The sequence below is a fragment of the Strix uralensis genome, chromosome 6 (genome assembly GCF_047716275.1).
Source record: "Strix uralensis isolate ZFMK-TIS-50842 chromosome 6, bStrUra1, whole genome shotgun sequence".
Classification (NCBI taxonomy): Eukaryota; Metazoa; Chordata; class Aves; order Strigiformes; family Strigidae; genus Strix; species Strix uralensis.
This window is the reverse complement of record NC_133977.1, coordinates 9,599,102-9,611,110: the sequence shown is the minus strand read 5'-3', so window position 1 is coordinate 9,611,110 and position 12,009 is coordinate 9,599,102. Positions and strand designations below refer to the sequence as shown.

At 36.1% G+C, this 12,009-nt stretch overlaps 1 protein-coding gene across 1 annotated transcript in view; it reads left to right on the top strand.

Moving 5' to 3' along the window:
• Nucleotides 1-12,009, top strand: part of CALCRL (calcitonin receptor like receptor) — a 67,027-nt gene that overhangs the window by 30,997 nt on the left and 24,021 nt on the right. The window contains exons 2-6 of the mRNA XM_074872667.1: nt 4,071-4,170; nt 5,204-5,348; nt 6,849-6,959; nt 7,895-8,007; nt 10,568-10,659. Coding sequence (XP_074728768.1) covers nt 4,120-4,170; nt 5,204-5,348; nt 6,849-6,959; nt 7,895-8,007; nt 10,568-10,659 — 512 coding nt within the window. The 5' untranslated portion in view covers nt 4,071-4,119. The remainder of the gene's footprint in view (nt 1-4,070; nt 4,171-5,203; nt 5,349-6,848; nt 6,960-7,894; nt 8,008-10,567; nt 10,660-12,009) is intronic.

Sequence of the window (12,009 nt, the reverse complement as noted above, 5' to 3'; positions counted from 1 at the left end):
ATTCTGACTTAAAGTCAGACTTAAGAGCAACTTTTTAAGGTAGAAGCTGCCTGTGTTTTCTTCTTTTGTACTAAATGTGGTCACGTGATTGAAGTTCAGAAACTTCTTTTTCTTGCTTACTACTCTTTCTAACCCTTTTGCTGTATCATTGAAATGGGAAGTGTCTGGAACTTAGCAAGGAGGACATTTATTCTTGGGAGGATGGGAAAAGGTTAAAAGTAGAAACAGCTGATGAGGCAGGATGGCTCTGTAGAGAAAGCAGGAGGAAGAGAACTGTGAACATCTGTTAAAGCTATAGCAGTGACTATTTTGGCTAAGTTCAGCTTGCAGTTCCTTTTGAATTCCTCCTTCTTCAGTAGATGTCACTGCTATCAGTGACAAACATGATATAGGCCTTTGGAGTATCATTAATTTAGGTAACAGAATGTAATAAAAAGGAAAAACAGGCAGTTCTTTTTTTTATTATTATTAAGTTATCCCAGTCTTCAGTACAACATGCACTAAAAATAAAAATGAGATTTTGAAGATCTGATTTGCTATTGCAATTCCTCATTCTCTTCCCACTGACATTCTCTTTTTACTGGGAAACTACTTAAGCCAGAGGGCTGCTAGTAGCTGTAGTGTTGTGTCCACTGACTTAGTTTCATTCAATACTTACCATGGGAATCATGATCCTGCTGGCTTTTGTTCAGATCCCCACTGTCACATAGTGGAGTCAGGGAATTCTGCCTAAGTTTCCACCATCTTTTCCCGCAAGCTAATATTCAATACACTCAAATTAATCTCAGTCCAATACAGTTGTCCTCTCTTCCCCACAGTAGAAGTGTCAAAGATGGTCCACGGCAGAACAACAATTTGGGAAGCATTATTATTTAGAGAAGCCTAAGAATGGGTCTCAATTATTAACTTCTTTTCCTTGTGCATCTAATACCTCCCAGCTCTGAGTGGGAGAGAACTTTCTGAGAATTATATTTGTTTTCCATTTCACAGATGATTAATAAAAGCAGCCTGACTTTCTCAGTAGTACTGGCTTGCTACCTCAATCAATGGACTACATTGCTGTTCGTTCTTAAAGTTTTTAATCTTCCTGTGAAAATTCTTGTGCAAGACAACTGGAGTAAATGTTGAGTGAATGAATTCATGTAGTGATGGAAGAAATGCTTTCCTAAAGTCCAAATAGGCACCTGAATGACATTCATCCTGCATTTTGTCCAAAAAGTCCAAAAGTAATGATGTTTAGAAAAAGGATTTTCTTCTTTATAAATTTTTTGCAGTTAGCAACTGTGAGAAATGAGTGGAAAGCATAAAGCGAATTATAGACTTGACTTACTCGTTTATCTCCTGGGAAGAATTAATATTTTAGCAGTGGATACTGCAGTAGTTGATAGGAAATGTTTACAAAACCACTAGATATGAAAAGATTTGGACCATTAAAGGAACCAAACTAAGGGGCGACTTTTAATATTGTGAAGCAGAAATAATCATGGACTGTGAATCAAAGCAGATAAATTCTGCCTTTGTTTATATGATATTGTATCTTTTAGATAAACAAAAAGCAAGGCTAAGAGAGGGCAATATTTGAATATGCATTTTAAATTTGCCATTCAACATTTGTTTTAGCATAAGGATTTTTGGAACTATTATAGAGAAAATTATTTTGAACTCTTGTATACATATATAGAAAAACATACACTAAATCATGATTGCTGTGTTCTACTTGATTGGTCTCTTTGCTTGTCCTGTGCACATCATTTATGGGTTTTATCCCTGTGCAGATGTGCTTTGGCATACTTTGGAGAGAGATTACTCAATTACTTTACAACCAATTAATTAATTCCCATTTCCTTAGAAGGCCAGTGGTTTTTTTCCCTTCCTAGGTAAACAGACACAACTATAAATAAATGAAACTTGTGAGAGGTTTGAATTAATCTCCCTTGCCCCCAATTATCATGTAGAATTGAAGTCATATTGCCTCTTTGCTAATTTAGATATCTCAATTTGTATTTGGTTTTCAGCCAATTGTTAGTCACTGCACATAGATATTTAGGTTTTTTTCTTTAGTTAACAGTGCATTTTACAATTATCTATTCACTGTAGTTCTCATCACACGTGGATTTTCTAGAGAAGTGTTAGCTCAAACCAAGAGTATATTTCATGTATGCTAATTGGTCTTCCTGCTAGTGTTTTAAGAGCCTTCAGAACAGCATATTTGAATTTTGGTGTCTCGCTGAATTACCTGTGCGATTTCCAGCAATCAGTGTTAGACGATTGTATGCCAGTGGTAAAAATAGAGGAAAGATTACAGATACAGTTTTAGTCTGGGATAAACAGGCACAACAGTAACTGATTTTACAACACATTTCTTGTATTTGCATCAAGCTGTACAATAAACAGTCTGTATATCCTACAAAATGCTGTTTATTTTATTATAGTTGTGTTAAGAGGACCCAGTCTCAGCGTAAAAGCAGAAAAGATATATAGAATGCTTGCTTTCTGTGAATTGGACAGGTTTTTTTTTCAAAGGATGGTCTTTTTGTAAAATTACCTCTGCTGGCCAATGTACTATCAGTTTGTCATCCACCAGTCTCTCGTAGAACATGACTGCTGGATAAGGAAAACTTTCAAAGACAAGAGCAAGTGTGATCCAAGGGAGAGTGTGGCTTGGGTCAGGAGGCAGTCTGGCATGTAGGTACTCTGCTCCCAACAGCACAATCATAGAATCATGGAATACCATGTTGGAAGGGACCTCAAGGATCATCTGGTCCAACCTATCTTGGCAAAAGCATGGTCTAGACAAGATGGCCCAGCACACTGTCCAGCTGGATCTTAAAAGTGTCCAGTGTTGGGGAATCCACCACTTCCCTGGGGAGATTATTCCAGTGGCTGATTGTTCTCATTGTGAAAAATTTTCCTCGTGTCCAATTGGAATCTCCCCAGGAGTAACTTGTACCCATTACCCCTTGTCTTTTCCATGTGACTCCTTTTAGAAAGGGAGTCTCCATCTTTGTAGCCACCCTTTAAATACTGGAACATGGTGATAAAGTCTCCTCCAAGCCTTCTCTTCTCCAGGCTGAAAAAACACAGTTCTCTGAGCCTTTCCTCATAGGGCAGGCTTCCCAGGCCTTTGATCATCGGAGGTCTTTTGCGGAGAGGTCTTTTGCTACCATGCAATCAGAAGAGAAGCTCTTATCTCAATTCCAGGCTCAGCTTTATGATCTTATCAGGATACTTGAGGACACAGTAAAATATAGTATGAGAAATTTCTTAAACATTTCCCTTCCTTTTGAGGGAGTTGTCACAGCAGGGTTATGCATAATAGACGGTCTAGGTGCTTAATAAATATGTTTTAGGTGCATTTTACACTTAAAGAATCAATTCCAAGAACAGTCTGCACACTGTAAGATGATTATAGCTGTTCTGGGTAGTTCTGTTTTTTTCAAACTACATATAAAGAAACCAGTTTACAGCTACTGCAGATACAGAAACTATTTTACAGCTCCAAATTAATTCTTGCATTGCCATTGTCATCCTTGCAAAGTTGTAACTTCAAGATAAACTGGCTACTTACTAGATCAGTTCTTCCAGAAATGGCAAAATCAAAAATCAGCTGGTATGAAGAGAACAGGAAATAACTGTGTGTGTGCGTTTGTGAAAGTCTACTTGAGAGGAAACTGAACTGCAGTTTGCTATGGTTGCCCAAAGGCAGAGATGTCAAGGCGTAAACTCGTATCACAGGGCTAGTTGCTACATATCTGTTAGAGTTGATACCAGCTACCTGACTGAGACAAACCCTCTGGAGAATTGGTGTTGGTTGAGGCAATGAAGCCAGCAGTGCAGGAAAAACCCTGCTACTAGCATTCACTGCTAGTGAGTTGAGTGCATTTTTTTCACATCACGTTGTACATCTGCATGTATATCACATGGCGTCACCACGCATGAATAAAAATTGAGAGGACCTCCATTGATTAGGAATGAAATCTATGATTTAATTCAGAAAGAAAATATGAAGTCTGTTTCAGTTTTGGCTTTCATGAATTACTAAATGTCTTCCTACTTTTTTTCCATTGCAGTTTGAGTTCATTCAACCACAATATAAAATTCACTGCACCGGATATAAAAATGACAAAAAACTGGATCACATTTTTGCTGTTGTTCTTATCAGTTACTATGGTGAGTCTTACAATTTTTTTAAATCACTTACAGTTTTAACAAGTGTGTACAGAATACCATAAAAAGTATTACTATGGAAATGCAGAAACAACTAATCTTGTGTTCAAATGTAGTTTCTGCACAGCAGGATCATTATCTACCTCTGTTCTCCTTTAAATTCCTGTAGTAAAGGAACAGAAATCATATTTACCTCTGCTGAACCCAGCATATCCTTTGCTATCAGAGAACTTTACAGTAACAGTTGACAAGTGACATATAAACAGTACTATGCATACCCCAGGAAGAGTGGAGGAGGCATCTAACTCAGATTCAGAGGACATCCTCCAAACTTTTAATTTCACCCCTTGTATGACAGTGGTACAGTATTTCAATCTGCAGCTTTGTTTTTCCATGAAGCTTAGTAGCTTCCCATAAAATAATTTTTTTTTTTTTAAATGCACTTAGAAGGTTCAGGTTTTGATCAAGATCCACTTTCTTAATGTTTTGAGTTTTTTTAATCATTATTTTTTATAACTATAAAAGTGGATGTCGTGTCTTTTGAACACTTTTTTGTATTCTGAGGTTGACTTTATGGTTCACAAGACTATAGAGAAACCAAGTAGCTCTAAACAAGCCAGAAGCTTTGGCTCATACAGTATATGGAAAATCTCTTTTCATATAGGATCGTTTTGGGCCTGATTCAAGTGCCTTTTAGACTAATGTAACTTCAGTATATTTTACTGGATTTTGCAAAAGCTGTTTATATGCTTCTGACTGTCTCAGTGCTTTTTATGCATTTTTCCATTATTTACAAATCTTGCAGATTGTTACTCCCCCATGCTTGTTCAGGAGATATTTGTCAAGATTCATTAGTAAAAAGAATTGCTAAATTAACCAGAAAAGCACAAAATCATATAGTCAGTAATAAGATTTGAAGATAATTTTCCTTCAGTAAAAGAATATTTAAAATATAATATTTAAAAAGATTGAAGTTTAAGATGTTTATACTGGAGTTTGTACATGACTTGCTAAAAAAAAGTCTTTTTCTTCTTAGTTTTTTGCCACTGCTATACCATCTGAAGGGCATCAGAATATGACAGAGGACATCACTCAACTGAGTGTTACACGGAATAAAATTATGACAGCACAGTATGAATGCTACCAGAAAATTATGCAAGATCCTATTCATAGGAAAGAAGGTAGAGATTATATTCTTATAATGTTTTACGAAGGCAAATGGTCAACAGATATAATTACAGTAATTCAGGATCCTTTAGATATATTCATTTCTTGTGTTGGTAAAAATTGTTTTTCAGGCTGTAACTATATTTGTGCAATTTTTTAGAAACATCACTTTGGGATTCATGAAGATAAAGTAATATGTTATAGTACCTTCCCACAGCACCACTTCTTACGTAACACAAAGCTTTCATTTCTGATGAGATAAGAAAATGTTCATTTAAATAGATTCAAAGATGATGACTGATTACTCTTACTACTTTATTTCATGTCATGATATTATAATACTGCTGTGTCCCTGGTCACATCTGCCTTTAAAAATTAAAAGTATCTTGATTCACATAAGTTCCCTGCTCTGAGGGTTGTGTTAGTGTCATTAATGATTTTTCTGGTAACTCATTCAGAGCTAACCTCAGTAACTCTACCTGTCACTGTATTCACTGTTTCTGACTTTATAACTTCTGGAAACACTGAATGGCTTTTTGAAGCAAAAAGAGGCAATGGCATTCTTTTACAATGAGTTTTTTTCTCTTCTGAAATGATTCTTTGGAGGAACTGAATGTATGGAGGTCAGAAATGGATATGAGTATGACAGTGTAAGCTTATATCCAGCCTGGGCCATCACAGCTTCAGAAGGATCTGAACAAATTGGAAAATTTTCATATGAGAAGAGGAGGAATTACATGACATTTGAAAAATGCAGCCTTTGAGATGGGGGGCATTATTAAGTCTTAAAAAGAAAACTGAAGGAAGATACTAAAAACATCTTTTGTAGAGAGGGTCAGTCATTCTGTGAGCCTTTAGGGAAAGGATTTCTTTATAAAACCCCAGCTCATTCTCAAAGGAGGTTTATTTTAAATGTTAAAATTTGTGTGAGTGCAATGAGGCATTGAAACAGGCTCTTGAGGGACAGTGTGGATCCCCTGTCCCTGGAGCACTTAGGGAAGTGTCTGTCCACAAGGACTGCTGCAGGCTCAGCCCTGCCAGAGGCAGAGGAGCTGTGGCTGCCTCCCAGCCAGGCTTTCTGGTGGCTTCTAGGGTACCACTGTTTTCAGTGAACTAGTAAACATATGTCTAGGCTTGGTGTACATCCAAAATGTAAATAAATTCAGTAAAATGGTCTTTGCAAACTTAAGGCTCTTTGTTAATGTGCATTATTTGGTCTGAATTGATTTAGGGTTTTTTGCCTACTATTTGGTCTGAGGTTTGTAAATTGTAGACATAGACCATATCAAGCTGAATGATGATGGATTTTAAAATGTGTTCAAAGAAATGTACATATAAGGAACTATTTCTGTTAAGTGGAGTTTTAATTAACTACTGCTAAATCTTATGTTTCTATTTTCTTTTTTTCCTCATTGCTGTAAGTGAGAAACTTAGGCAGTCCTACATCTTAGTTTTGAAAGACTGTTATGAAAGAAGGGTTGTTATTTTATTATGTGGTCTCTACTTGTTTGCAGGTCCTTACTGTAACAGGACATGGGATGGCTGGTTGTGCTGGAGTGATGTTGCTGCTGGAACTGTGTCAGTACAGCGTTGTCCTGACTACTTTCAGGATTTCAACCCGTCAGGTAACTGTGCATGAGCTTCTGCATCACCACATTTCTTAAGAAAATGAGATTTTGTGTGCCTGATACCTCCTGTTTGCTCCATTCAAGTCACTAATGCTCCAGAATTAGTGACTAAAACTCCAAACCCATTATTTACATTTTCCCTTTATCACATAGAAAACTGGCAAGTTACTTATTTTCTTTTCTGAAATATGTCCTTGAGGGATTCTGTAGATTGGGAAATAGAAATTGAAGTTAGATCACAGTTTTTTCCTCTTAGAGATGAGCTTTTCTCTCTGACGGACAAGCAGAAATATGACATTCTTCTACCTCATTTTAGTATTTGAAGTCAACAAGAGTTTCTCCCACAAGTGAATCTTTTCCTGTTTCTGTAGGTTAAACTTTGCATCTGTGAGCATGTGGAAAATGTCATAGACATCCACTCCTGTCTCTTTCTGCTGCATTTGGTATTTCTCAGGGTCTTTTCATGCCTCTATTTGACAATAGAAATCATTATGTGGTCCCAGAAATTTTCCAGTTTGGTTCTTGAGCTGTTTCTCTATTGATGTTTTACTGCCTGTCCAACCCTAATTTACAGTGGTAGGATGTCAGACTTCAGTTTAGATCTTGGATATTAAACAAGCCATTTAAATATTCTTGTCACTTCATCTGGTAGTTCTCTTAACAGTTTGATATATTTTGATACTTACTGGATTGGAGGTGGGAAGTCTATTTGTTTTCTTAAGAAAAACACATCATCAGTTGCCCTTGCCAAGCAAAAGCAATGGCCTCAAGTTTCTCAGAATTCATAATAACAAGCAATGTCTCTCTAGTCATATTAATAAAGCTGTCATTTGTTTGCCAAGTTTTCTTCTTAAATACTAGGCATCAGGAAGTAGAACTTCAGTGCTGACTGCTGTGTTTTTTGTTTTTCTTTCCATCTACTCTGACTGTAGAAAAAGTTACGAAGATCTGTGATCCAAGTGGTAATTGGTTTAGACACCCAGAAAGCAACAGGACGTGGACAAACTATACCCAGTGTAATATCTATACGCATGAAAAAGTGAAGGTAGGAGAGGAATGAATGCATGTTACCAGTGTCAAGAAACTGATCTGAAAAATTTCACAAGTTTCAAAACTCGAATGGCACTAGAGTTGATGCAACATCAAAATGTCAAAAGAAGAAAGCACGTTGTATAAAAAGGATGAATTGGGCAAAACAGACTCGGGAGAACCCAAACCACCTGCTTTGTCTTTTACAGCTGATTTCAAGTGCTTGAATAATATGATAATATTTTTGTTTATGGGTATTTTAAATGTGTAGGTACTAGTACTTGTCTAGGTGATCCACAGTCATCTACTGGTAAGCAAAGTGTATGCCTTATAAGAGCAGACCTTTACATTTTGCTTTGCAGTTTTGAAGTAGGGTCCAAGTTCAGCAGAATTGCAGGAGGTTTGCACATCTCTGGAAGATGTGCCGAGTGAATAGGTTTATCCAATTAACTCATAGTGACAGATTTTCAGCAGGTGTACAACCAAAGTTTTACTTGAGATTAATCCATCTTCAAGACAGTTCTAAGTAGAGTTCGGATGTTTTGGTTTTGGTTTGTTGTTTGGTTTTTTTTTCCCCCCCAGTGTGAAAAGCAGAGATAATCTTCTCTTTTTTACAAAAGTTTAGGCAAGCTCTGGTTGAGTGGATTTACCACAGGATCTTTGGAGGCCAAAGGGAAGTAAATGAGAAGTATTAGACAGGTTTTGTTTTCTCTTGTGACCCTTTTCCTGTGTATGTCTTGTGTCCTGGCTCCCAAGTGCCATTTTTTTTAGCTTCTGAGATATTAAGCTCCTTACATGAATGGAAAACCTATACTTCAAGTTTATTTAAGTGAAATTTTACAAGCATACAAAATTATCTCAGGTTAGGCAGCAAAATGCTTTGAGAGAGTTGTTTTCTATATATCAAAAGTAGACTATGCACACACATATGGATGTGGGTATATGTGTAGATGGTATTTCTGTAGACTTCAGTTTATTTTGAAGATGCCCATACATTAAGAGATTTAGAAAAATATAAATAAAATAAAAAAGTTTGATAAACCTCCAAATGCCCTCTTTCTGAGATACTCTGTGATATGTGAAGATATAATGGGCAAAACTGCATAGTTTGCACACACACCCCCTCCCCTCTTGCCCCCTTATGTCCACTAATATTCTTTATGAAACATTCAGTCGTGAGAAGAAGCAGTAAGTTGACACTGTAAATGCCCAAGAACTGAGAATATAAAATACAGGTCAGGATAGACTGTAAATTAATTTAGACCTCATGGAAAAAAGCTCAATAATAGCAGATTGTGTCAAGAATACTGACATCTGGTAGAGATCCCAACTGCCTGCATCATTGCTGTCAAGAGTGTTTTAAGGTATTTACATAGAGACCACATTGAGAAAAGGTGGTAATAGATGAGAACAAGGCATTTTTGTATTGCTTTTTCTCAAATCATGAGACATTGAATACGCTAATAGCAGTTTAATGCTACTAGCAGAGATGCTATAATTCATTGATTCTTCCTAATGTTTGTCTGGAAACTGAGAGAATATTATTTAGACAGGAGCAGATCCATGCAGGTCATCCTTTATGAATAATGAGCTCGTTTCCCTCAGGCTGTTTTGCCAGCGTATTTCAACTGTCATGCATCAGAAGCTATTGTTTAAATGAAATAATAGCTCTGAAGAAAGCCTTACTGCTTGCTACAGTTGTATGTGTTGTTATATTAAACAACGTTATCTTTTCACTTTTTTTGGAAGGCGGATTAGATAATGCACAATAAATGTGACTGTTGTCCATTGTTCAATTCTTATTGTTGTTGCCCTCAGCAGCAGTCCCTGCTGTACTGCTGTTTTGTGCCAGTTCTAAATTGGGTGGAAATCTTCTAAATCCTTAACATGCACCTTTGTCTAAACTGGTCACTGAAAGGTGGTGATATGGGATATCGACCTGTCATAGAAAGGCTGTCATTATATATATGTAGCCAAACTTCAGCGTTTCAGAGGTAACCCTCGTTTCTTCTCACTTCCAAATTTTTCCAAATTTTTATTTTTTAACCTATTGCATTGCCTTTTTAAAAAAAAAAAAAAATCTAATTTTTAAAAAGAATGATAATTTGAAAAATTCTGGCATGTACAAAGAGGTACCATTGTCTCATCTTACAACCTTATTAAAACTTTACCTGGAATCTTTTTATATTTTTTTTTTTAAAGTCAATATATGTATCAAGCTGCAGTTAGTCTGTCTTAAATTGAAATAATAAGTTCAGAAGATACATGCAGTTTCAAGTATGTGAGCATTTGTATGTATGATCTAATTTTTCCTATAGAATCCAGATAGTTATGCTTTATTGTGATAGTGTAAGGCTCTTCTTTCTAGTGACGATTTCAACAAATCTGCTGTGTGTCTTACTGAATTCAGTAAGATGTTGATTTGCAGGATTTTAGACTTGACTCATTATCTGTAATGTTTTTATTTTCTTAATCCTATTATAGTCCTTTTACATGCAGAAGATGTATAAGTATGTGCTTTATCAACAATAGATCTGTGTGCATCACAGGTGCTTGCTTTTGTTCTTGTATTGCAGACTGCTCTGAATTTGTATTACTTGGCCATCATCGGACATGGTCTTTCAATTGCATCACTTCTGATTTCCCTTGGCATATTCTTTTATTTTAAGTAAGTATATTTAAAAGCCTTTACCAAGTATCAGTAGTTACTACAATCCTAGGCTCAATACTTTGAAACACCAGCCATCCCAATGAAGGTAGATAGAGCAAGAAGGTGAAGAAAGTCGGTATATTGGTTTGGCATTGAACATTATATTGTAATAAAATTTTAGGTTTCTGAGAAAACAACCATAAAATCCCAAATTTGCAAAACAAAAATTGTAGAATATGTTGAAAATAAGAAATGGGACAATTCTCATTTGTTTGTTTTGGGTTTGTAGTTTTTGTGGGGTTTTTGTTTGTTTGTTTGTTTTTTGTTTGGTTGGGTTTTTTATAATAAGTTATGGTGTGGATATGCCAAGCATCAACCAAACTAAAGAGCAAATGGAAACCAAAATACTGATAACACATGATAGGTACAGTGACATTCCAAAGTAGGTAGCCACAAAATATGATAAACTGTAAAGAAAGTAAGGCTAAGAGCTACAATAGGAATGGAAATAATAAAAATAATCCTGTTTTTTTTTATTCACCATATTACGTCTATTATGTTACCTTTTTGAAAGGAAGTTTGAGCAGTATCACCACTGTCACAACCGCTTGCAATATAATGCACAGGTCTTTTAAAATTAGTCATCCTATTACTTCAAATTTTGTGACCTTATTTTTCTTTCCCATGAAAGACTTTTTTTCTTGACGATGTTGATGAGGTTTAGTAGAAGAGTGAAACCAGGAGTGTTTGCCACATGAGCAGAGCTGAGAGACACGAGTTACCTCTGCCAAATGCTGCACTGCACAGTGTAGGCTTTCCTTGCTAACTGGCACTAGTTTAATCATTTCAGTATCAGTTTTCATTGGATAATATAGATCTGCTCTGCGGTCTTACCACTATACCCTACTGTGTCACTCCATCTTTTATTTTCTCCTAACATTTAAATATGAATAAAACGAACACCAGCAACTGTGAGGCTAGCTCAGATTTTGCTTTTTTCATGCTCTGGACTTTGATTAGGTAGGGGTAGCAGATATCTGATAAAAAAAATATCCTTTTTAGTCACATCTGTCTGAGTACAGTGTTTCCAATTTAGATATGCACTATTTCCCCAGGTTCTGGGATAACATTTTCACAAATCCCCAACAAACCACAGTGTTTCAACTTTGTAGCCTCTCTTTATGAAATCCTATATTCAGGATGACTTTTCAGCTTTTTCTGACTTCTTTTCATGAGGACAAACCAAAACATTTGTGCATTTTAATTTATTTGCATTTGACCTATAAAAACAGTGCTTACCATTTCCAAATTCACTTTCCCTCCACAAAATCAACATGTGAAATGGCTCTAAGTCCTTATAAGAAGCTT